Source organism: Gorilla gorilla, chromosome 7, assembly GCF_029281585.2.
Source record: "Gorilla gorilla gorilla isolate KB3781 chromosome 7, NHGRI_mGorGor1-v2.1_pri, whole genome shotgun sequence".
Taxonomy (NCBI): domain Eukaryota; kingdom Metazoa; phylum Chordata; class Mammalia; order Primates; family Hominidae; genus Gorilla; species Gorilla gorilla.
This window is the reverse complement of record NC_073231.2, coordinates 79,136,731-79,162,883: the sequence shown is the minus strand read 5'-3', so window position 1 is coordinate 79,162,883 and position 26,153 is coordinate 79,136,731. Positions and strand designations below refer to the sequence as shown.

General features: G+C 46.9%; 1 protein-coding gene across 5 annotated transcripts in view; it reads left to right on the top strand.

The window, feature by feature from the left end:
• Positions 1 to 23,553, top strand: part of IKBKB (inhibitor of nuclear factor kappa B kinase subunit beta) — a 60,753-nt gene extending 37,200 nt beyond the window's left edge. For all 5 annotated transcript variants that reach the window (XM_031013757.3, XM_031013758.3, XM_055349195.2 and 2 more), the window contains 15 exons: positions 371 to 495; positions 5,786 to 5,893; positions 7,706 to 7,835; positions 8,206 to 8,400; positions 9,151 to 9,265; positions 10,047 to 10,170; positions 10,783 to 10,934; positions 11,097 to 11,158; positions 12,245 to 12,354; positions 13,415 to 13,464; positions 13,573 to 13,672; positions 13,866 to 14,013; positions 17,485 to 17,612; positions 20,330 to 20,420; positions 22,133 to 23,553. In XM_031013757.3, the coding sequence (XP_030869617.1) occupies positions 371 to 495; positions 5,786 to 5,893; positions 7,706 to 7,835; positions 8,206 to 8,400; positions 9,151 to 9,265; positions 10,047 to 10,170; positions 10,783 to 10,934; positions 11,097 to 11,158; positions 12,245 to 12,354; positions 13,415 to 13,464; positions 13,573 to 13,672; positions 13,866 to 14,013; positions 17,485 to 17,612; positions 20,330 to 20,420; positions 22,133 to 22,198 (1,704 nt within the window). In that variant the 3' untranslated portion in view covers positions 22,199 to 23,553. The remainder of the gene's footprint in view (positions 1 to 370; positions 496 to 5,785; positions 5,894 to 7,705; positions 7,836 to 8,205; positions 8,401 to 9,150; positions 9,266 to 10,046; positions 10,171 to 10,782; positions 10,935 to 11,096; positions 11,159 to 12,244; positions 12,355 to 13,414; positions 13,465 to 13,572; positions 13,673 to 13,865; positions 14,014 to 17,484; positions 17,613 to 20,329; positions 20,421 to 22,132) is intronic.
• Positions 23,554 to 26,153: the final 2,600 nt, after the last annotated feature.

Below are 26,153 nucleotides of genomic sequence, written 5' to 3'. Positions count from 1 at the left end.
CGCCTACCTCGGCCTCCCAAAGTGCTGGGATTACAGGTGTGAGCCACTGTGTCCAGCCTGCAACCCTCAGTTTTAAAGGAGAGAAGTTAAAGCCTAGCGATGGGTGTGTGATGTACTCTGGCCCTGAATCTTTAGCCCCTCCATCAGTACCTACTGGAGTGAGTGGGGCATAGAAAGGTCTTAGAAATGGTAGCATGATATACCCGCTAAACATGCCTGGGGTGCCCTCCTCGCCCTGCATGCATGTGCCAGTGCCCTCTGGGATGAAGCCAGGAAAGCCTGGGGTGAAAGCAGATGGGCTGGCCGCCCCCTCCTGCCGTGGTCCCCCCAGAGAGGAGCAGCTCAGGTATGCCCCCTCCTGTTGCTGCAGGCCCCAGAGCTACTGGAGCAGCAGAAGTACACAGTGACCGTCGACTACTGGAGCTTCGGCACCCTGGCCTTTGAGTGCATCACGGGCTTCCGGCCCTTCCTCCCCAACTGGCAGCCCGTGCAGTGGTGAGTGGGCCCGGGGCACCTGGATGGAGGAGGGAGCCTGTCTGTTCCTTTCTCTTCACGTACCCTGTTTCCCTGGCGCCCCATCACCGGGCCTGGGAGATCTGTGTTGTGTCTCTTCCGAGAGGAAGGCCTGTCAGGACCTAGCACGAGTAGGGGAGTGGTCTGTGCTCCAAGGACCTGTTAATAGATAGAGTAGCTGTTAAGTCTTCATGTGGATTCTGAGCCTTCACATCTTTAAATACAATGCTGTGTCAATGTCATCTGCTCTGTGTTCAGAAGTAAGACTATTGTGTGAATATATGCACTTACACTGAGAATGCTGTGTGTTAGTAAACAAATAAAACACGTGTACACATGACAAGTCAGGAGGAAATATGTGAAAATTTGTTGCTGACAAATGTTACTACAACCTGAATATAAATTTTTGTTTTTAAAGCGTAAGAATGTGGCCGGGTACAGTGGCTCACTCCTGTAATCCCAGCACTTTGGGAGGCCGAGGCAGGTGGATCAGTTGAGGCCAGGAGTTCCAGACCAGCCTGGCCAACATGGCAAAACCCTGTCTCTACTAAAAACCCTAGCCAGGTGTGGTGGCAGGCGCCTGTAATCCCAGCTACTCGGAAGGTTGAGGTGGGAGAATTGCTTAAACCCAGGAGGCAGAGGTCGCACCACTGCAATCCAGCCTGGGCGACAGAGTGAGACTCTGTCTCAAAACAAAAAAAGATTAAAAAAAAACAACAACAACTGAGCATAAAGCATAAGAATGTAGCTGAAATTGTGAACCTAATAAATTACACAAAAATTTTTCCAGTAAAAATTAAAGGATATGATGAAGATTTGTAGAATTACCCTGTATTCTTTAGCTTTTGTTTTACTGATTAAAGAAATAATGCATTGTGCAGGATATGTTTATATAAAAGTTAATTATCACCACCAAAAATGGTATGTGAGGTAATGTATATGGTAATTAGCTCAATGTAGCCATTCCACAATGTGTACATCATGTTGTACAGGATAAATATAGACCATTTTTATTTGTCAGTTTAAATAAAGAACTGGGGGCAGAAAAGAAATAAAAGTTAATTATTACTGAAAGGCATAATTTAAAAATGAATATTCCCCCAAATCAGTTAGATTTCATTTAGGATTGTTCCTTGAGAGGCCACACACTAGTTTAAATGATGCTACTCTGCTCAAAATTTACTTATTTCAAGTTTTATTTTTTTTGGAACTGTAATAAGTTCATGTGGCTCAAATTTCCAGAAGAATAAGGGAGTATGCAGTGAAGTCATACCAGCCTCCCAGGCCCTCATTTCCCTCCCCACAGGCACCTGCTGTCTTCCAAGAATGTTTTCATATCTTCCAAGGTGTTTGTATCTTCCAGGGGTGTTTGCTACGTGTTCCAGTAAATTGGCATATTATTTGTTTATTTGTACATTGATGTTTCCCCTCTTTTTTACCCCAGTGGTAGCATTATCTGAACACGGTCCTGCACATGCTTTCAAGCTTTTCACACCATGAGAATTTCTTTTTGAGCCAATTTATCTGCAACACAAAAAATTATTCTTTTGAACTTAAATAGTACTGCATAGTTTAATTACCCGCTCATTTTTGCCAGATTAACTTTGTTTCATTTTTGTGTTTTGGAAAATATGGAAACAGTAAAAAAGGAGGAATCAACTGTCATCCCATAATTGGAAAACAATCACTATGAACAGTTGTGTGTCTCCAGGCTCTTCAGCGTTATATTTTTGTACTTTTTAAACAAAAATAGGTTACTATAATCCTCATACAATGTGCCTTTCAAACTAGATATCAAAAATGCTGTATGTTTTTCCTTATTATTTGTAATGTCTGTTATTTCACTGAATGGCTGTGCTGTGGTTCATTTAACTTATCCCCCGTGGTTGGAAGCATGTTGATAATTTTTACTTCTTAAAATAACACCAAGAATAACATCCTTGTAGGGAAATTCTTGCGCACAGTTGTTTCCCTAGGATAATACCTAGAAAGGGAAATAACAGATTAAAGAGTTTGCACGTTGTAAAGGTTTTTGATGCATGTTAGTTAGCAAACTGCTCACCAGGAAGGTCATATAAATACACGTCTCCACCTGAAGTGTGGACACTGCCCCTTTCACCACATCCTTGCCAACACTGGCTATTGTCACCTTCTGGAAGTAATGAAAACAAAACATGAATGTTTTCAGAGGACAAGTGTCTACATCTTGAGAGTATTTGTTTATAAGAATAAAGTGGGCCAGGTGTGGTGGCTCATGCCTGTAATCCCAGCAGTTTGGGAGGCCAAGGTGGGCAGATCACCTGAGGTCGAGTTTGAGGCCAGCCTGGCCAACATGATGAAACCCCATCTCTGCTAAAAATACAAAAATTAGCTGGGCATGGTGGCACACGCCTGTAATCCTAGCTACTTGGGAGGCTGAAACAGGAGTATCGCTGGAACCCAGGAGGTGGAGGTTGTGGTGAGCCAAGATTGCGCTGTTGCACTTCAGTCTGGGCAACAGAGCAAGACTCCATCTTACCAAAAAAAAAAAAAAAAAAAAAGAAAAGAAAAGAAAAAAAGAATAAAGTGTATCCTTTGAAATCAATTCCAGAAAAGTGGTCTTAGGTGATGGCAGTCTGTTCAATTCCACGTTTACCTCCCAGTGAGGGAGGTCTCTGCCCTGAGTTTTGAGAAGTGGCAAAGTATGCCCCACTATGGTGACTTATTTTAAAACAGGCATTGCTCCTTTAGCTACATAGGTTCTGGAATATTGAGGAATTTGTTCATTAATTTATAGTCACACTTTATAGTGTACGCATTATAAAAATAGCTTTAAATTGCATGTACATCTATAGTGGTTTTTTTGTTTTTGTTTTTTGAGACAGAGTCTCACTTTTTTGCCCAGGCTGGAGTGTAGTGGCGCGATCGCGGCTCACTGCAAGCTCCGCCTCCCGGGTTCATGCCATTCTCCTGCCTCAGCCTCCCGAGTAGCTGGGACTACAGGCGCCTGCCACCACGCCTGGCTAATTTTTTGTATTTTTAGTAGAGATGGGGTTTCACCGTGTTAGCGAGGATGGTCTCGATCTCCTGACCTCGTGAACTGCCCGCCTCGGCCTCCCAAAGTGCTGGGATTACAGGCGTGAGCCACCGCGCCCGGCTGTAGTGGTTTTAACTAAAGGAATTATTGCATTTCTTCAGGTCACTTGTTGAGCATTTCTCTTATTTATGACAAGATGAGTTAAAATCCATTAGAACTAGAAGAACAGGTGCTTTTTGAAAATACATTCCTAATGGCCCAGCGTCTTCATAGGAAATCTGTTGTCAGCAGAGCCATCTTCCTAGAGCTTCCCTCATCAGTGCTGGAGGACCAGGTGGCCAATTTCAAGTAGATTTCTCTGAAACCCAATAAGGAGCTGTTTTGTGGACTATCTAGTTTTTAATGCTTTGGGCAACTTTTAAAAAATTTCACTATCTTATCTCAGATGGCAGGTAAATAGTAATTTCCAGACAAATGCAATTTGGGCTTTACAATTCTATTATAAAGCCACTTTGAAATATATTTTAGGACAAGCCCAAGCAATAAGCATCTTATTTTGGGTCCTTTTCTAATTTCCCATCAGCAGCCTAAGTTTTCTAGCAGAGGCTTATTCCACACTTACATAATTAGAAAGTCTTAGAGCCCCCGACTTAGAGCTGTCAGAGTTTCAGCCCAAGCTATAAAGCACCAGCCTCTGCCATGCACCGGCTCTTCTAGCTTTCCAGTGCCGGTGTGCTCCCGATAGGCCGGTTCACCACTTGCCAATGAGAATTGTTTGGAGCAAAGCATTTTTTATTTGAATTTCCTAGATGTTTTGAGGAAAAACCGTAGTTGGACATTCAGACAGAATAGAAAGAACACCAGACATTGGGTTTGAGCCCCTGATTCTGCTACTCTTGTGTGACCTTGGACAAATCATTTGATCATCATTTCCTTTAGTCCAAATTGGGGGACTAAAAATAATGTCTGCCACATGGGCCTGTCACGGCAATAAGTGAATAAATGATCTGTGTCAGAGTACTTGGTTATCTATGAAGTATTATTCAGATTTACTCTTCTTATTACCAAGATTTGAAGCCAGTTGTATGTAGATTATTTTTACTGGCCGGGCACTGTGGCTTACCCCTATAATCCTAGCACTCTGTGAGGCCAAAGTGGGCGAATTGCTTGAGTCCAGGAGTTTCAGACTAGCCTAGGCAACGTGGTAAAACCCCGTCTCTACAAAAAATACAAAAATTTGCTGGGTGTGGTGGCGCACACCAGTAGTCCCAGCTACTCAGGAGGCTGAGGAGGGAGGATTGCTTGAGCCTACAAGGTCGAGGCTGCAGTAAGCTATGATTGTGCCACTGCATTCCAGCCTGGGCGACAGAAAAAAAAATTATTTTTACCTTCAGATACTACTTCACATACCCCAAGAAGTTCCCTAAGTTGGGAAATGTATAAGTTCATTTATCCTTAGTATTTAGCTGTGTACATTTAGAGGGAAGTATCTATGTGTGTGCGTAGGTTTTGCATATTTTATGTAAATGTCGTATGCATGCTGTAATCTAGATTTGGAAGTCCTAATTTTAACCTCTGTCAAAACACAAGAGTGTGTAATAGATGAAATAGAAGGTAGAGCAAGTGAGAAGGAAAAGCCAAGGATGAGATGAGGAGGCAGTGGTACTATCTGCAGAACTCTGGGCACAAGATGGTCAGTGACTCTGCTAAAGGTTGCTCTTCAAAAACTCATCCAGGCAGTCCTGACCAGTCTTAAACTCTCAAAGAATCTGCCTGACTCGATGTGAATGAACTGACTGCTATTCCAAAAGACTGGGGCTATAAGTCTCCTGTATAGTTGTAAACTTATATTACAAATGTAAAATGGCTCTTGAGTGCTAAGTGTCGTAGGGATATGTATGACTGTATATTTCATTGACATCCCAGTCAACAATTGACTGCATAGATGACAGTGGTCTCATGAGATTATAATACTGTATTTTTACTGTACCTTTTCTGGGTTTAGATATGTTTAGATACACCAATACTTACCATTGTGTTACCCTGGCCTACAGTATTCAGTACCGGAGCATGCTGTACAGGTTTGTAGCCTAGGAGCAATAGGGTGTACTATACAGCCTAGGTCTGTAGTAGACTAAACCATCTAGGTTTGTGTTATGTTCACACAAGGACTAAAATTACCTAATGACGAATTTCTTAGAATGTGTCCCTGTCATAGCAACGTGTGACTGCACCTAACAAGATTCATATTTGCAGGCATTCGAAAGTGCGGCAGAAGAGTGAGGTGGACATTGTTGTTAGCGAAGACTTGAATGGAACGGTGAAGTTTTCAAGCTCTTTACCCTACCCCAATAATCTTAACAGGTAAGGCACAGCGGCATTACAGGAATACATATCTTTCTTCCTTTTTTTAGAAATACAAGTCTTGGCTGGGCGCGGTGGCTCACACCTGTAATCCTAACACTTTGGGAGGCTGAGGCGGGTGGATCACCTGAGGTCAGGAGTTCAAGACCAGCCTGGCCAACATGGTGAAACCCCGTCTCTACTAAAAATGCAAAAATTAGCCAGGAGTGGTAGCACGCACCTGTAATCCCAGCTACTCAGGAGGCTAAGGCAGGAGAATCACTTGAACCCGGGAGGCAAAGGTTGCAGTGAGCTGAGATCGTGCCACTGTACTGCAGCCTGGGAGACAGAGTGAGACTCCATCTCAAAAAAAAAAAAAGAAAAAAGAAATTCAAGTCTGAAGTGACATCTGATAACTTTTAAACAGGCTATCAGGATATCGTCCTGTGACTAAGAAATTAACATAGTCCTTCTTAATATTAAATCTGGAATGGGTTCTCCTCCCTTATCTCCCTAGAAATCATCTCTTTTCTAAGTTCACATAACAATTTATCTATACCTCTTATTACCCTTAATAGCCTCTACCTTGTATCACATTCGGTTTTGCATAGGGTTTATCTCTGATTCAACAGCAGTCCTTTTAAGGGTAGGGAATTATACCTTATTTCTCTTTCCACCCCTCATGTGGCCCAATTCTGTGTCACAGTCAACAAATAAATCTTTGTCATTTGAATGGCATTACAATCCAGTCTCAGAGCCAGAATCTAAACAATTAATAATATTGTATAATTGTACAGAATTGGGTAACAGTGCAAAAGAAAGCTACGAGGCAGTCACACATAATTGAGTGACATGGATAATGATTACCATATTTAGAGGGTGGAAGAGATGATTGGATGGATTAGTGCTATATGGAACGACGTGGGATAAGCTAGAACTTTTTGGAAGGGTCTAGACACATGTGCAGGACATGGACAGATGAAGAGAAAGGAGGAAGGAAATTCTAAGGGGAAAGATTGAGGTGAGCAAGGCACGTTTGGGAGGTGGTGAGTAGCTGTGTTGGCCTCAGGGAAGGGTTTGAGTGCTCACAGGAGGCAGCCTCTGCAGGGCCAGGGGAAGGAGTTTGGAGTTTGTCGTGTGAACCGCTATATCTGGCAGCATGGGATCTAGATTCTGTAGGGGTCACCTGAGCTAGCATGGGATCTAGATTCTGTAGGGGTCACCTGAGCTAGGATGTGCCTATAAAGTGTATTTTTAAAACCTCATGGATTATTCTTTTTCTTTCTTTCTTTCTTTCTTTTTAAGACAGAGTCTCCCTCTGTCACCCAGGCTAGAGTGCAGTGTGGCACAGTCTTGGCTCACTGCAATCTCTGCCTTCCAGGTTCAAGGGATTCTCCCGTCTCAGCCTCCCGAGTAGCTGGGATTACAGGTGTGCATCACCACGCCTGGCTAATTTTTGTGTTTTTAGTAGAGATGGGGTTTCACCATGTTGGCCAGGCTGGTCTCAAACTCCTGACCTCAAGTGATCCACCTGCTTTGGCCTCCCAAAGTGCTGGGATTACAGGCATGAGCCACTGTGCCCAGCTCTCATGGGTCATTCTTATGCAGCCATTTGGAGGTCAGCAATCTCTGATTTGGGGGTATTTTGGAATTCAGGAGAGAGGTGTGAACACCTGAATAATTGATTGGAAATGTTTATACTGTTTCTGATAAACCCATTTTCATTTTCAATCACCGTCTACTGGCTGCCGTCTGTGTGTATACTGGGAGACGCACACTGTAGCCCAACATTGGCTGGAAGTGTCTCCTCACACATTCTGCTCCTCTCCACAGTGTCCTGGCTGAGCGACTGGAGAAGTGGCTGCAACTGATGCTGATGTGGCACCCCCGACAGAGGGGCACAGATCCCACGTATGGGCCCAACGGCTGCTTCAAGGCCCTGGATGACATCTTAAACTTAAAGGTGAGTGTGGAGCCAAGTTAGCCCTGAGGCAAAAGCTGGGGTCCCCAGTGGAACATGCAGTTCTTAGGACAGAGCAGGGGATGGGGCCAGCTGACCTAGTGAGGAAATTTAGGCTCCTGCATCAGTCTTTCTGCATAAGTAAAGAAAGGACAGTTGTGCTAATTGACATTGGCTATGAGGTCATAGCCACAGACAGGACTATGAAAGATGAAAACATGCGAAACATGGCACATGACCTCCCTCCCTCAAGCTAGGCCCTTGCTTTGTGTGGTTGGGAAATGTTGGGAGTAGCAGAGAGAGGACCTAGGCAAATAGATGGGCATCTCCTTGAAGAAATCGGTTTTCCAGTAACATCTGGGTTGTGTTGCAGCTGGTTCATATCTTGAACATGGTCACGGGCACCATCCACACCTACCCTGTGACAGAGGATGAGAGTCTGCAGAGCTTGAAGGCCAGAATCCAGCAGGACACGGGCATCCCAGAGGAGGACCAGGAGCTGCTGCAGGAAGCGGGCCTGGCGTTGATCCCCGATAAGCCTGCCACTCAGTGTATTTCAGACGGCAAGGTGAGCCCTGGCTTCGTACACACCACCCTGTTTACCTTGGCTGTTCCTCCTGGGAAACTCAACACACTTTCAGATTTCGATTCTGCTTTGTCATGTAGTCTGTTAATCACACAGTGCGGATACCTGGCTGGTTTTTAAGTTGGAGTATGGTGTCCTCTGTGTGGCCTCATAGGAAACACAAATCTCCTTGCTGGACTTGTTACTTCCAAACCCTCCAAGACCATTCTCTTGCCTTTATTGCAAAAAATGATGCTGTAACACTCGAATCTCTCAAGTTGCCTGCTTGGCCCTCTTCCAAGTGTACTAAAAAAAAAAAAAAAGGATGCTGCACTTTCTTGAGTCAACTGAAAGTATTTATGATGGCCTCTGTGTACAGAACTGGGTTAGGCACCTGTGTTAACTATAGCTGTGTAAGACATGACCTCTGCTCAAAAAGACCTTCTCAGCTGACTTGTGGAGCTAAAGTTATCATATGAGAAATAATCATTGCATAGGGAAGTATATAGTGAATTTCTGAACTTCCCAGGGAAGACAGAGAGTAAAATAGAATGTAATACGTTTGTAAATAAAGAGTGTGTTCAGACAGTAAGTGTGGCTGGAAACGTGAAACACTTCATGGATGCTTCCTACTTGCTGGCTGAAGATGATGCTCTTGCTGAACAGTGGGGAAAGCTGTGGAACCTCTTCATTATTAGTTAGAAAAGAGAGGGTTGGATCCACAAGATTCATTTTGTCCTTGTCCCTTTGCAGTTAAATGAGGGCCGCACATTGGACATGGATCTTGTTTTTCTCTTTGACAACAGTAAAATCACCTATGAGACTCAGATCTCCCCACGGCCCCAACCTGAAAGTGTCAGCTGTATCCGTAAGAATTTGTTTTGTTTTGTTTTTCTAAATAATCCGTTATAATATGTGGGACAAGGCAGGGAAGGGAGACTGGACTAAGGAAGGGGGAGCCACGTGAAGGAAATTAGTATCGCCAGTCCTCAGGGCAGCCTTCCTTATTTAGGACATGCAAGGAGTAGCCAGGCAAGAGAGAGTACAGGAAACCATTAGTTAATTTCAACCTCCTAGGCCGGGCGTGGTGGCTCACGCCTGTAATCCCAGCACTTTGGGAGGCTGAGGCAGGGGGATCACTTGAGCCCAGGAGTTCAAGACCAGCCTGGGTAATATAGTAAGCTCGCAAGTCTACTAAAAATTTAGAAATTAGCCAGATGTGGTGGTGCATGCCTGTAGTCCAGCTATTCAGGAGGCTGAGGCAGAAGGATCACTTGAGCCTGAGAGTTCAAGGCTGCAGTGAGTCATGATCACCCCCACTGCATGCCAGCCTGGGTGACAAGAGCGAGACCTTGTCTCAAAAAAAAAAAAAAAAATTCTATTGAAAATATATGGCCCTATATACATATGTGTCCAATGGTTCGTAAAGTGTTCCTTCAAATCAGCAGCTACTTATTGACCACTGGTACATGCTGTTGGTACAAATACATGTATGTGACAGTAACCAGGCATAACACCCTCCAAAGTTACATGATCCTATAGTAGGTACAAAACGTGAAAGTGCCAGTAGTGTCAAAGGCAGGATGTGGTTAATTGTAGGAGAGTTATTGTGGTTATTCTTTGACAATTGCTTGTGTCTCTGTCTCCAGTTCAAGAGCCCAAGAGGAATCTCGCCTTCTTCCAGCTGAGGAAGGTGTGGGGCCAGGTCTGGCACAGCATCCAGACCCTGAAGGAAGATTGCAACCGGCTGCAGCAGGGACAGCGAGCCGCCATGTAGCGTGCCAGGCTTTTTTTTTTAAACTTAATTTATTTAAAATTGCTTGGTGGCTTTGGCCACAGGGAGGTGGTTGAGGCAGGGACCCAGAAGCAACCGTTATGAGCAACAAAAGGGAGACACTGGTTTGGATGGACGGGAAGCGGTTGGGTGGGCTGGACTGACGGAGGCCCCTTTAGACCTGGCGAGGTGAGTGTGGTTGGCACAGGGTGAGGAGTGTGGAACTGAAGCTGGGCTGGCCAAGCTGTGGCTGGATTGGGAACCCAGAGGAGCTCACTACCATGTGGATTAGCAAAACTCCCCTGACCATGCTGCTGGGGACTTACGGACTCTTTCCGCATTGTGACTCGTTTGCCAACATTATGGGCCTTTTGTGTCTTCCTTTGCCTGATGTCAAGTTCAGTGCAAATGAACTGATGTCAGTTCAGTTCAGGCATTGCTGAGGGCTAGGAAATTGTCCTTGGGTTATAAGTGGCTGCTATAATAATAGTGATGATGATAATAATTATAGCAGGGACCTCCCTTGACATTTGAGGGGGTTTTGTTATTGTACAGGAAATGGAATTTGGATCCCAGAGATGCTCCAAGACTGTTCCTTGTGGTCCCTGCAGGATGAATCTCCTCCGAAACAACAGCTGCCTCTCCAAAATGAAGAATTCCATGGCTTCCATGTCTCAGCAGCTCAAGGCCAAGTTGGATTTCTTCAAAACCAGCATCCAGATTGACCTGGAGAAGTACAGCGAGCAAACCGAGTTTGGGATCAGTGAGTGTGCACTTTGCAATGAGTTTAAAGACACATTTTTTTTTCTTTTTCTCTTTCTAAGGTTTCTTTTGTCCTATTATAATTGAGTTGCTTATTTCTGTTTCAGTTTTGTGGTGTTTTTATTTTGTTTTGTTTTGTTTTTCCTTCTCAATTTTTTTTCAGCATCAGATAAACTGCTGCTGGCCTGGAGGGAAATGGAGCAGGCTGTGGAGCTCTGTGGGCGGGTAGGAGACTCATTTTGGGTTTCGGAACTTACCAAGGGGGTGAGGTTTTGTGCTCCCACTTTTCACTTTCTCATCAAACACTGGGTTGATCTCTGTCAAAAATCAGGTGTTCCTCACCATGCTTTGAGCTTAACTGGACCAGCTGAAAAGAGGCCAAGAGAGTAGCCAGTGAAGGGAGCCCCTCTGTGGCCAGATGCAAGAGCTGCATGAATGGACAGAGATGGTCCAGGTTTAAATAAGAAGCAAGGGTTAGGTTCCCTTGGGGAAAAGCCAAGACCATTTCCTGTTAGGAAGGGCATTGGATGGATGATCAACACTCCCTCTTGTCGAAGGTTTTTGACTAATTTTGTTGGGATGCTAAATCCATAGGAAATAAAAGGTCTAGGCAGAAAGTCTCAGGGCAGCGTAAATCAGATGTCACCAAAAAACGTTAATTATGAAGGCAAAGGAAATACGTGTGACTTAATGAACCTCACACAAACTGAAGGTTGAAGTCAGGGTCCGGGGCTTTTTCCTGGACTTATCCTGTTTTCCCCTGTGTACTTGGGCAAGGATCTTCACCTGTGTCTTAGTATCGATTTTTATGAATCAGTACTGATGGAGTATATGTGTGTTTAATGGTGAATATTAACCATAGAAGGGCTGAGTGCTCCTCCCCATCTTGGGACTCATAATCTGTGAAATAAAACAGTCTGGGCCTCCCTGCCCAGATAGCATCGGGATAGACAGATGAAGAGAAGAGAAAGTAATGTGTCTTGGGCATCTTCTGTATGCCAGGCACCATGCCAGAGGCTTTAAGTACTTCATCTTACGTGACTCCTCAGATGGCCCTGTTAGAAGCCTATTTTATGCAAAAGGAAACTGTAGCTGGGGGTAAGTAACTTGCCAAGGGGTCACACAGCTAGAAAGCGGTGGACCCTAGATGCAAGCGCAGCCATTCAGACCCCACAGTCCACAGTCCTTTGAGCCAGTCCATTGAGGGTCCTCAGGGAATGTGGCTGGTCCCCTGGTCTCGCTCCCCTGCAGATCTTGCATCTCAGCATGCGCCTACCACACCAGTTGACATTAGCACAGCTTTTCCATTAGGAGAACGAAGTGAAACTCCTGGTAGAACGGATGATGGCTCTGCAGACCGACATCGTGGACTTACAGAGGAGCCCCATGGGCCGGAAGCAGGGGGGAACGCTGGACGACCTGTGAGTACTGGCTGGGGGGCCCCTCTGTGCCCAGCACACACAGACAGCCCTGGAGCTTCGGTGTGTGTGTCAAGGGCACCCTCAGTGGCTGTGCGGAACCATTCTCTAGAGCATGCTTCCCTGTGGGGTCACTTCCAGCAAATCATCACCGAGCCTCAGTTTCCAAATCTGTTCAGTGACAAGAAAAACAGTCTTAACTCATGAAGTTGTAAGGATGAATTCAGATAATGCATTTGAGACGCAGGCCATAATCTGTAAAGGCTGTAAAATGCAAGCAGCCTCTACCGCTGTAGCAGACTCGCCTGATTTGTTCCACCCACCCTGACTCAGACATAGCTCAGAGCAGAAAGTAAAACAGAGAAGGAAGAACCTGATGAGGCTTAGGAGTTCGGACCTGGAAACCATTCGTTTGAGTCTTTGTCAGGTATTTGGCATTGGCTCCGGGAGGGGCGGAGGGGTCTAGGCAGATCACTCCTACCTGAAGGAGATCACATGTACTCCTGGCGTACAGATGGAGGGAACCAGGCAGGCCAGGTCAGCCGCTTGAGGGCTGTGTCACCGTGAGCTCAGCAGTGTTCCCTGATTCTCTCACTAGGATTCTTAGGACAGGAGCTCCAAATGTCAGAACTTTGATTCTGTATTTTCTCTAATTAACCCTTTATTCTCCTCTAGTTCTTTTATTTGTATTTGTATTATTTTTTTAAGAGACAGGGTCTTGCCCTGTTGCCAATGCTGGAGTGCAGTGGCACAATCATAGCTCACTGCAGCCTCGACCTTCCGGGCTTATGCAGTCCTCCCACCTCAGCCTCCCAAGTAACTGGGACTACAGGTGCATGCCACCATGCTCAGCTAATTTAAAAAAAAAATGTTTTTGGCTGGGCACAGTGGATCACATCTGTAATCCCAGCACCTTGGGATGCCAAGGCAAGAAGATTGCTTGTGAGCCCAGAAGTTTAAGACCAGCCTGGGCAACATGGTGAAACTCTACCTCTACCAAAAAAATGTAAAAATTAGCCATATTTGACCTCAAGTCTAGACAGAACTTCTTTGTATATTTTAGAGAGGAGCAAGCAAGGGAGCTGTACAGGAGACTAAGGGAAAAACCTCGAGGTAAGTGGGGTTCTGTGTCTGCCTTGGGCTTCTCCTTATCTCATTTATGGGGCATCACTACTCTCTGCTGGCTTCCTTGAGGATCTATGCTACCCTCCCTCTCTCCAGACCAGCGAACTGAGGGTGACAGTCAGGAAATGGTACGGCTGCTGCTTCAGGCAATTCAGAGCTTCGAGAAGAAAGTGCGAGTGATCTATACGCAGCTCAGGTATGAGCCCCGACCTTCCTGCTCTGGAGGAAGGACTGGGAGATGCAGGTATGAGGTCACCTTTCTCCCTCCTCTCTGATTCGCTGGACCTCATGAAGAGACTTTCTGCAGCTGCTGACTGGATGCACAGCTGCCACAGGTTCTGCTTTCTCCAGCCCAAATGCCATTAGTTTGCCATGTTTATTCTTTGCAGTAAAACTGTGGTTTGCAAGCAGAAGGCGCTGGAACTGTTGCCCAAGGTGGAAGAGGTGGTGAGCTTAATGAATGAGGATGAGAAGACTGTTGTCCGGCTGCAGGAGAAGCGGCAGAAGGAGCTCTGGAATCTCCTGAAGATTGCTTGTGTGAGTGAGTGCTGTGGTCCCGGGCCCTTGGCCTAGCAGCCTCCTGTGCCTTTCCACCTCTGTGCACCGCCGCCATCCCACACAGGACACCACAGAGCCACCAGCAGCCCACTCAGCTGCTGCTCGGGCTTTACGTCGCTGTTCTTTGACTTGGTGTAAGCGGGGAGGTCAGAGGAAGGGCCTGTGCTAATCGTTTTCATTCACCTGTGTATTACTTTCGTGCGGCTACTGTAAAGATTAGCACAAACTGAGGGGCTAAAACAACAGAAATTTGGGCTAGGCATGGTGACTCATGCCTGTAATGCCAGCAATTTGGGGAGGCTGAGGTGGGAGGATTGCTTGAGCCCAGGAGTTCTAGGCTGCAGTGAGCTGTGATCATGCCACTGCACTCCAACCTGGGCAGCAGAGCTGTCTCTACTAAAAACAAAAACAAATGTGTTATCTGAGCTCTAGAGCCCAGAAGTTGAAAGTCCCGTGTCAGCAGGGCTGAGCTCCCTCTGAGGGCTCTTGGGGAGGGACTGTCCTTGCTTCTTCCAGCTCCTGGTGGTTCCAGGCGTTCTTTGGTGTGTGACTCCAGTCTCTGTTTCTGTCTTCATGGGACCCCTGTGTCCCTTATCTGGGTGACTCTTACAAGAACACTTGTCATTGGATTTGGGTCCCACCCAAATAGTCCAGGGTGATGTCATCTCAGGATCTCTAAAGACGCTTTCTCCAAGTACGGTCCCACTCACAGGCTCCAGGAGTTGGGATGTGGGCATATCCTTCTTAGGGCCACCAATTCAGCCCACCGTCATGCACGGCAGTGCAACTTGGTTGACCATCGTCTGCGTCTGCACTGCCCTCAGTGCAGTAAGCCACGCTTTCTGTGCACACCGTCTTAACGTAGCTGTGAGTCCATGGGATGCCACATGGTGGGGAAATGGGAAACAAAACAGCCAAGAACTGAGACGGGCAGGCCTGGCCGTGTTGTGGGAGCCAGAGCTGTTGGGACTGCAAGCCCCATTGTGAAAGGCTGCAGAGAAGGTGACATGGATGAAAGAGTGTTTAGGTATCAGTTTCCCTTAAGAGCAAAGGGAAGGAGAGAGGGAGATGGTTGCTCATGGTGGAAGCAGGAGATGGTGCTTTAGGAGATTCTCATTGTCAAAGGCAGAGGGGACAATCCACACACAGTGCAGAGAACAGAGGGGCTGGGGTCGCATGCCAGAGCACTGGGCATGCCTTGGGAGCATGATTGACACATCCTCCTGTAAGAAGAGAGGAACGGGAGAAAACAGGATGACGAGGTAGAGAGGATCTGAAGAGGAGAGGGAGGTGCAGGTATGCGCAGGTGATAGCCTGATGTGCCATCTACATCCATTGAGCATTTACTGAATGCTAACTATATGCCCAGCAAGACACACAGGTGAGAAGGCATGGCACCTGTTCCCAGGAGGGCCTGATCCTTCGAGGGGCACAGACAGAGGCATGAGTGAGAGCCGTTCAGGGCAGGAAGGGCTAGGAAGCAGCTCCAGGAGGCATGAGCTGCAGTTTCTGTGCACAGGGGGAGCTCCAGCTTGTCTTAGAGGAGAGGGAGCAACAAGAAGGTTCACAAGGAGCTGTTCCAGCTGAAGAGTGAGGATGTTCCAGGACAGAGACACTGCTTTATCAAAGGCAGAGAGCCTGGGAAGTCAGTGTGTTCTGAGTGGGGACAGGCTGGTGTGTGTGGGGAAGGCCACAATGGAGGATGAAGCTGCTGAGGTAGGCAAGGGTGAGCTTACGTGGGCCACGCTTCATTTTCTTTTTTTTTTCGAGACAAAGTCTCGCTCTGTCCCTTAGGCCGAAGTGCAGCTGCGCAATCTCAGTTCACTGCAGCCTCCACCTCCCGGGTTCAAGTGATTCTCCTGCCTCAGCCTCCCAAGTAGCTGGGACTATAGGCTCATGCCCCCACACCTGGCTAATTTTTGTATTTTTAGTGGAGATGGGGTTTCACCATGTTGGCCAGGCTGGTCTCGAACTGGCCTCAAGAGATCTACCCGCCTTGGCCTCCCAAAGTGCTGGGATTACAGGCGTGAGCCACCACGCCTGGCCCATGTCCATTTTCAAAGCACACAGGACACATGGCAGTATCTGTCTTTTCCCTTGATATTAAAGGAACTTGAGTGTAGGGATATGATCACATCTGGGATTTGGGGAAGTCCCTCTCCAGGCAGCTGGAGGATCTGAGTCCCTGGCCAACCTCAGCACTGAGAAGGGCCGCTCAGCGGGGCTGGAGTTGAGCCGCTGCTGTGCAGCACAGAACAGGGTGGGGCAGGAGCTGGGGCAGGGCCTGGCTGGGAGGGAGCCAGGCAGTGCAGGAGCCATCCCCTGCCATACTTTCGGTCCAGGGCAGAAGCACAGGAGGCCAATGCTGGGCCTCTCCCCAGGCATGGTCAGCAGGGAAGGTGCAGCAGGAGGACCAGGAACGGGAGGCTTGGGTGCTTAACATGGCTCCTTGATGTGTGGGCCTTGAGGTTTCGCTGGAGGGGAGGATGTGGAGCCAGGATGGTTCCACGGCCTGAGGGACACGTGAGGGGATGAAGGACTGCAGGCCGAAGTGAGTGTCAGGTGCGGGGCCTGGGGGGCTACATGGGTGGGTTGGGGACCATGCAGGGCAGAGATCAGCGGAGGGGTGACCTGAAGATTGGCCGGCGGTCGTGGGCTGTGAGCTGAGGAGGCTCAGGTAGCTGGAATGGGAACCCCTGCTTGACCCTTCGGGCTGGGAGGGGCAGTGGCTGCAGCCCCTTGGGAGTCAGGGTGTCCTTGTTTCTTCTCAGCCAGGTCATAGAGGATGCAAGCCACAGGAATTCCCATAGCCTTTGTGTGTGTGTCTGTCTTCTACCTGGAAAACAGTAAAAATACTTTCCTGTTCTTTTCTTGTAAAAGTTCATTAAGGGGCTGGATGCAGTGGATCATGAATCCCAGAACTTTGGGAGGCTGAGGCAGATCACCTGAGGTCAGGAGTTCGAGACTAGCCTGGCCAATATGGTGAAACACCGTCTCTACTAAAAATACAAAAATTAGCTGGGTGTAGTGGCACACACCTGTAATCCCAGCTACTTGGGAAGCTGAGGCAGGAGAATCGCTTAAACCCCGGAGGTGGAGGTTGCAGTGAGCCAAGATCGCACATCGCACTTCAGCCCAGGCAACAGAGCGAGACTCTCAATCATAATCAATCAGTAAAGCTGATGAAAATAAAAAAGTCTGCAAATTAATGTAGGCACCCAGGTCTCCTTAAATTTAGAATCCTTTCCTCAAAAGTCCCCGTTGATACAGAAACACTTTTGAAGCCAGATGTGAAGCACCAGTTGACCCGCAGGTGGGGGTGCCGACTGGTAGGCTGTAGGGTTAGCTCTGGCCTCTGGCAGCCAGTTGTCTCCTAAGAAAATACTGTGGCGTGAATGCAAAATGTGATTCATCACTTGGCTCCTAATTTCTTTTGATTTTGTCCCCTAGAGCAAGGTCCGTGGTCCTGTCAGTGGAAGCCCGGATAGCATGAATGCCTCTCGACTTAGCCAGCCTGGGCAGCTGATGTCTCAGCCCTCCACGGCCTCCAACAGCTTACCTGAGCCAGCCAAGAAGAGGTAGGTCCTCCTTAGCAGTGCCAAGTGTGACCGTCAAGGGCATGTCAGGAGATCGGGGATGGAGGCGTTTGTCACTGGTAAATGTCTGTCTGATGGTATTACCACCTCTCTGGATGTTTGTTGCATCTGCTGGGTCCTGTGGGGACAAAAGTGATACATGTTTGGCTCTCATAGTCCCTTGAAACTTACTAACTAGTTTCTTTGTCCAAGGCTTGGATGACTAACTGCTTAATGAGAACATTGGAAATGCTGGTCAGGCACATGCTATTACCCTTTATCCATAGGAAGCCACATTCCCTTCAGGGAGGCCCACTTCATCTCCCCTGAGCCATCTGCCCCCACTCACCCTACCAGTACCTTGAGTTACCGAGTCACCCCCCTCCTCCCGGTGCCACTGACCTTCCCATTCTTCCCGTCCTCTCCCTCCTCTTGCCTGAACCATCGCAGCAGAGGTGGGGGCAGGGCTTTCTGCCTCCTGCCTCCTGCCTTTCTGCTGCCAGGCCCTGTGTGGTTGAATTAATCTTCACGAAATACCACTCTGACCAAGGTGTTCCTTAGTCAGTCATGAATAACAGCTTCTCCCTCCGTTATAGATGCTCAGGTCTGAGCTTTCGTCAAGTCTCATCTGGGCCAGCAGCGCATCATCAAATTCTCAGGTCCTGCTGGAGACCTCACTTGAGAGCTCAGGGTTGGGGCCCAGCAGTCTGTGTCTAGCAGCCCTCCGCCCGTTCTCCAGCACACTGTAGGCCACTTCTGCTCCCACGTCCATCTCTTCCTGTGGTTTGTTTTGTTTGACACCTTCTGTGTGCAGGGCTCTATGGGTTCCTGCAGGCTAATCTCTAGGCATGGGAAACACCGATGATTACCTGGGGCAGGGGAGGAGGATGGGAGTGACTGATAATTCAAGGTTTCTTCTGAGGATGACGAAAACATTCTGAAACTAGATATGGTGATGGTTGCACAGCTCTGTAAATACACAAAAACCCTTGAATTGTACACTTTAAATGGGTGAGCTTTATGGTATGTAAATTATATCTCAATACAGTCTGCTTTGAAGAATCTTGTTCTTGTCCTTGGGAGTTTGTAGCCTCTTTTGGTGTTTATGTGAACTTGGATACTTAATTTTCTCTTGGCTGTATGGCACACGCTTGTAATCCTAGCACTTTGGGAGGCCAAGGCAGGAGGTTCGCAGGAGTTCGAGGCAAGCCTCCTGGGCAACATGGTGAGACTGTCTCTCTCTCTCTCTTTTTTTTTTTTTTTTGAGACAGACTCTTGCTCTGTTGCCCAGGCTGGAGTGCAGTGGCGCGATCTTGGCTCACTGCAACCTCTGCCTCTCAGGTTCAAGTGATTCTTCTGCCTCAGCCTCCCGAGCAGCTGGGACTACAGGTGCATGCCACCACACCCGGCTAATTTTTTGTAGTTTTAGTAGAGATGGGGTTTCACCGTATTAGCCAGGATGGTCTCAATCTCCTGACTTGTGATCCACCTGCCTCAGCCTCCCAAAGTGCTGGGATTACAGGCATGAGCCACTGTACCCAGCCTTTTTTTTTTTTTTTGAAATGGAGTTTCGCTCTTGTTGCCTAGGCTGGAGTGCTATGGCACGATCTCAGCTCACCTCAAACTCAGCCTCCTGGGTTCAAGCAATTCTCCTGCCTCAGCCTTCCGAGTAGCTGGGATTACAGGCATGAGCCACCAGGCCTGGCTAATTTTGTATTTTTATTAGAGACAGGGTTTCTCCAGCCTGTTGGTCAGGCTGATCTCGAACTCCCGACCTTGGGTGATCCGGCCGCCTTGGTCTCCCAAAGTGCTGGGATTACAGGCGTGAGCCACCGCACCCGGCCCTTTTTTTTTTTTTTTTTTAAATAAAAATTATTTCCCCAACCTCTCATGAGCTCCTGGAGTATAGTAGCTAGACCGGGAGCCTGTTCCATTCCCTTCTGGGGCAGGCACTGAGCCTTTAGGCTAGCTAGAGGCCCCATAGATGAGGCTTGGCAAAAATATGCTCTGAGCTCCTGCCATCAGATTGTCACATTTTGCAGAGTGAGAGGAGTTCCAGGGCAGTCTTCCTTTATGTGGCTTATTCCCTTCAGTGATGTCCTCAAAGGTCTAGAAAGGTGGACCTGGGTATATAGGATGTCTCTCGTCTCCCCACAGCATAGAGCTGAGGTTAGAAAAAGACGGATGTTTTATTACATGCTGCTCTTTCTCACTGTGGCCCAGTCCTCAGAGGAAACATGGGTTTCTTATTATAGAAAAGAGAGAGATCAGATTAGATGAAACCAAATCCCAGAACTTGATTTTCAACAGATTCCAAGGAACTGTGAACCCTGATAAATTCCTTGACCTTTTTTTTGTCTACTTCAAAAATTGGAAAACAGGTGATTTGGAGAATATCTTTAGATTTTGGCAGTTTGAAAATTAAATTCAGCTATCTAGCAAGTCAGAAAGCAGAAAGAGCTCTTTTTACTTCTGACTTTTTTATTGAGATCTGTTTGCTTTTTTGCATTTTGGACAGTAACGCTCATATGTGGAAAGTGCATAACAAGATGAATGAAAGTATTAGTCAATGGGTTGGTGTTTTAAGACACTCAGGATCAAAATAATTGTTACTTCATTTAAAAAGTATTATCAAAACTCTCTAGCATATTTTAAAATAGCAGTGTTAGCTCTGATAACTAATAATGACCACTTTCTAATAATTTGATCATTTTCTTTAGTGAAGAACTGGTGGCTGAAGCACATAACCTCTGCACCCTGCTAGAAAATGCCATACAGGACACCGTGAGGGAACAAGACCAGAGTTTCACGGTAACAGCTTGTGTGAGCCTCCTGTGATTCCATGTCCTTTCTTTCTATGGCAAAATAGAAAAGAAAATGGAAATGCAATCTGGCATTATCCTCAACCTCAGTGTTTGTTTGTTTGCTTGTTTATTTGTGACAGGGTCTCTCTCTCTCACCCAGGCTGGAGTGCAGTGGCATGATCTTGGCTCACTGCAACCTCCGCTTCCCGGGTTCAAGTGATTCTCATGCCTCAGCCTCCTGAGTAGCTGGGACTACAGGCGTGTGTCACCACATTCAGCTGATTTTTTCAGTGTATATTTATAATTTTCTAGTACACATTTTTTATTATTCATAATAATAGTGATGGCTAACAATTATTGAAGGCTTACAACTACATGTATGCATTATCTTATTTAATCCTTGGAACACTTAATTCCGATGATGAGGAAGAAGGTAGCATTGTTCCCAGAAGCCTGTCCCCACCTGCACCATTGGTACTACTGCTGAGTATTTGTGTGTTGAGTGCTGGGCTGGGAGCAGGAACCAGCCATGGCCTTGTCCTCAGGGCCTTGGAGCTTAGTGGTAGGTAGTATTAGTTATGAGAAAACTAGCCAAGTTACAGGTACATTAAGACAAAGTTTCCATTGTTGAGAGAATCCTGCATCATTTGCTTAGATCTTTACATGGCCTTTACCTGCTAATCACTTGCTAACCTCCCCTAACTTTAAGCTTTTGGAAGAATTACAAGGGATACCACTGTGAATTGCAGCCTTTGCTGATGTAGTCGCATGTCCTCCTCCAGTCTGTGGACATTCTGTATCTCTTGCTGCTCTCCTCCTCCTGGCACGATAATGTTTTGATCAGTTCATTGCTTACTTGCATGTCTGTGGGAGGAAGAGGAAGTCTCATCAGGCCAAGTCATGTGGTGAGGCTGGAAATCCATAACTGAGATTAGCTACCTACAGTGAGCACGGGAGTGAGTGCTGTGAGCCACGGTGGTACTGACATTGCCTTTCTAATTCCCACAGTCACAGAATCTCAAGGACTCTGAGCCAATTCAAAGAAAATATCCTGTACAGTTTGAATATGTAACCTAGCTTAAGAGTACCGTGCAGTCACAAGACTTATTAATAAAAGGGTTTGGCTTTTTAATTTGTATTTAATTTATTTGTTTTATGCAGCCTGGGTCTTGCTATGTTGCCCAGGCTGGTCTTGAACTCCTGGCCTCAAGCGATCCGCTCGCTTCTGCCTCCCAAAGTGCTGGGACTACAGGCATGAGCCACCATACCCAGCCAATAAAGCAGTTTCAATATATTTCTTTTTATTTTTGTTTTTTTTTTTTTTTTTTTTTTTTGAGATGGAGTCTTGCTCTTTTGCCCAGGGTGGAGTGCAATGGCACGATCTCAGCTCACTGCAACCCCTACCTCCCAGGTTCAAGTGATTCTCCTGCCTCAGCCTCCTGAGTAGCTGGGACTATAGGAGCTTGCCACCACGCCTGGCTAATTTTGTATTTTTAGTAGAAATGGGGTTTCACCATTTTGGCCAGGCTGGTCTCGAACTCCTGACCTCATGATCTGCCCACCTTGGCCTCCCAAAGTGTTGGGATTATAGGCATGAGCCACTGTGCCTGGCTGGGTTTTAGCATATTTCTCAATTGTCCTGATTGCCTCCTGAAGAGGAAAAATAACCTGAAATGTGTTGGTGGCTGTTGTATTTTTAACATGTCTGTTGACTTTCAGGCCCTAGACTGGAGCTGGTTACAGACGGAAGAAGAAGAGCACAGCTGCCTGGAGCAGGCCTCATGATGTGGGGGGACTCGACCCCCTGACATGGGGCAGCCCATAGCAGGCCTTGTGCGGTGGGGGGACTCGACCCCCTGACATGGGGCTGCCTGGAGCAGGCCACGTGACGTGGGGCTGCCTGGCCGCGGCTCTCACATGGCGGTTCCTGCTGCACTGATGGCCCAGCGGTCTCTGGTATCCAGATGGAGCTCTCGCTTCCTCAGCAGCTGTGACTTTCACCCAGGACCCAGGACGCAGCCCTCCGTGGGCACTGCCGGCGCCTTGTCTGCACACTGGAGGTCCTCCATTACAGAGGCCCAGCACACATCGCTGGCCCCACGAGCGTTCAGGGGTACAGCCACGGCAGCTCCTTCCTCTGCCGTGAGAAAAGTGCTTGGAGTACGGTTTGCCACACACGTGACTGGACAGTGTCCAATTCAAATCTTTCAGGGCAGAGTCCAAGCAGCGCTTGGTGACAGCCTGTCCTCTCCTGCTCTCTCGGCCCTGCTCCCTGTCCTCTCTCACTTTACAGCTTGTGTTTCTTCTGGATTCAGCTTCTCCTAAACAGACAGTTTAATTATAGTTGCGGCCTGGCCCCATCCTCACTTCCTCTTTTTATTTCACTGCTGCTAAAATTGTGTTTTTACCTACTACTTTGGTGGTTGTCCTCTTTTTGGCAAAGTTGGAGTGAGTGCCAAGCTCTCCGTCTGTGGTCCTTTCTGCCAAGAGCGACTCGTAGTAACCAGGATGGGAGAGCAGCTGCCTTATTCTGAATCCCAAAAATTACTTGGGGGTGATTGTCACAGAGGAGGGACAGAAAGGGTATCTGCTGACCACCAGCCTGCCTACCCATGCCCATGTCTCCATTCCTGCTCAAGCGTGTGTGCTGGGCCGGGGAGTCCCTGTCTCTCACAGCATCTAGCAGTATTATTAAATGGATTCATTTTAAAAATAGCTCCTATATTTTGTAACATGTCTCAAACACTCATACTGGGTTCCACAATCCACTGTTAGAATACCTATGGTTAGGGCTTCTGAACTAAAATAATGGAAAATTTTAACAATTTGTATAGTGCCTGGATCATTACTAGTGCCATAACCCTGCTTCTTCAACATTTCACAGAACTTCTCTTTTATATAAAGGCAAGAGCACAAAATGAGTTCAGATGATCACAAACAGGTGAGTTTTGTTGGAGAAGAAAGTTGGAGTAGGAGACTTTCACAAGTGGTTTCCATGGAGATAGAATGAAGCATTCTGTGGTCAAGTAAGTTTAGGGAGCTATTCATGTTTCACTTGCTTTGTGGAGATTCACACTATGCACTGGGAAAGTATCTGAAAAGTCTTATAATAAAGAAACAGGCTTAACTTTGTATAAGAACACTGTTTATCAATGTCATTTGGCTATAGAAATATTTTCTCCTGCTGATTGTGTGTGTGAAACATGTATTAACATTCCAATGAACTAGCATTTAATATAGCACAATTTTGGAAACCCTGGTAAACGACAGTGGGAAATAACACCCGAAAGGCAAGGACGGGCAGACTGGGGAGGGAAAGGATGTTGGGCTAAGGGCTGTGAGCTTATGTTACAGGCAACTGAGCCACTGAAGAATTTTGACGAAGAAAATGCCAACCAAAGCAGTCATTTTAAAAGTTTATGGCTGTTCAGTTACAGGACAAGTTGTGAAAAGAAAGAAAAAAAAATGGAAAAAAAAAGTTTATGGCTGAAACAGTGTAATTGATTAAAAAGTGAAAATCCAGGCCGGGCGCGGTGGCTCACGCCTGTAATTCCAACATTTTGGGAGGCTGAGGCAGGCAGATCACCTGAGGTCGGGAGTTCGAGACCAGCCTGACCAATATGGAGACACCCTGTCTCTACTAAAAATACAAAAGCCAGGCGTGGTGGGACATGCCTGTAATCCCAGCTACTTGGGAGGCTGAGGCAGGAGAATCGCTTGAACCTAGGAGGCAGAGGTTGCAGTGAGCGGAGATTGTGCAATTGCACTCCAGCCTGGGCAAAAAGAGCGAAACTTTGTCTCAAAAAAAAAAAAAGTGAAAATCCAGGAGTTAGGATGTCTGCTTCCAAGAAGAATAGATAGATACATTTTTTCCTCTCAGTAAGTACAGCTAAACTCCTTGGTCACATAAACAAACACAAGACTCTGAAAGGTAGAGATAAGACGGAAGACTATCCCTGGACCTTGGGATCTGAGGAAGGACTCTGGTAGTTATTCCGTGGCTTTTCTTTTTGTCTCAAGGTTGAGTGCTGGCTTCGGAAGGCCAAGGCGGGCGGATCAGGAGGTCAGGAGTTTGAGACCAGCCTGACCAACATGGTGAAACCCCATCTCTACTAAAAATACAAAAATTAGCCGGGTGTGGTGGCATGCGGCTGTAATCCCAGCTACTCAGGAGGCTGAGGCAGGAGAATCGCTTGAACCCGGGAGGCGGAGGTTGCAGTGAGCCAAGATCATGCCACTGCATGGGTGACAGAGCAAGACTCTGTCTCAAAAAAAAAAAGATATGAGTGCTGGAGAAGCCAACCAATGGGCACAGACAAGAAAGCCTGCTCTCTCTACCTGCGTTAGTTTCCTAGACCTGCCCTAGCTAGTTACCACAACTTTGGTGGCTTAAATGACAGAAACTTATTCTCTCCCAGTTCCGGAGGCCAGAAGTCTGAAATAAAGGTGTGAACAGGACCACACCTCTTCTGAAGGCTCTAGGGAGGTTCTGTCCCTGGTGGGGTCCAGCTTCTGTTGGCTTTAGGCAATCCTTGGCTTGTGACTGCATCTCTGCCCCTGGGTCATATTGCTGCCGCTTTCTCTGTCACATCTCTGCTGTGTATCTCTTACAAGAATACTTGCCATTGGATTTAGAGCCAATTTGAAAAATCCAGGGTAAGCACTTTGTCTCAAGATGTTTCATGTAATCACAGTTTGCCATATGAGGTAATGTTCACAGGCTGTGGAGATTATGATGTGGACATCTTGGGGGCCACCATTCAGCCCACTACAGTCCACCCTCTGGCACCCCAAAATCCATATTTGTCCTACATGAAAAAGACATTTATTCCTCCCAACATCTCCCAAAGTCTCAACTCATACAGCATGAACTAAGACCAAATTTGCATCTATATATTAGCTCAGAAGTCCTGCATCTCATCATCTAAGTCAGATGTGGGTGAGACCCCGTGCATGATTCATTTTACGATTAAATTTCTCTGGCTGTGGACCTGTGATACTACAGGTTATCAGCTTCCAAATAACTTTGGAATTTGGATAAATAAATTTATTTAAAATGATGTAATAGGCATATGATAGATGTTCTCATTCTGAAAGGGAAAATTGGAAGGGATAAAGAAGTCACCATTCCCAACCAATTTTGATCTAGCAGAGAAAATTCCATTGGGATTCAAGGCCTGCAAATAATTCCCTAGCTTGAAGTGCCGCCCACTGGGCCCACAGCAGTTGTGCAGACCTTTGTGTCTGCTCACAGCAGAACCATGGGCCTCTCTGTACCCATGGTGGATCCATAGGCCTCTGAGTCTGCTCACAGTGACCTCATAGGCCTGTGTCTCTGCATCCATCACTTCTGTCTGCTCCTCTGGCCTCTGCCTCTGTGCCCCTGGCTCTGCCCTTGGAGTCATTCTTGCTTTTTCTTGAAGGATAGCATGTTTGCAGCCCAGTAGCTCTATCAGCCCATTTCTTGCCTGTAGCAGTTTGGATTTCAACAGCCTTTTCTCATTTCACACTGTCTCTGTCACTTCCAGGCTAAGCTGTCTCTGCTGATGTAACATTCTCAAAAATCTTGTGAGTCCCCTGTGTAATGTCATGGAGTTCAATGCCATTAGACAAGAGGGTCCTTCACAAATTTTCTGGGATAATCCCATCTCTATTCCTGACTTCTACTGAGATGGTTGAGTGAGTCCAAGAGTCCCATGCTTCATCTCTTCGTGCCACCACACCCAGTACATTTTTCTTA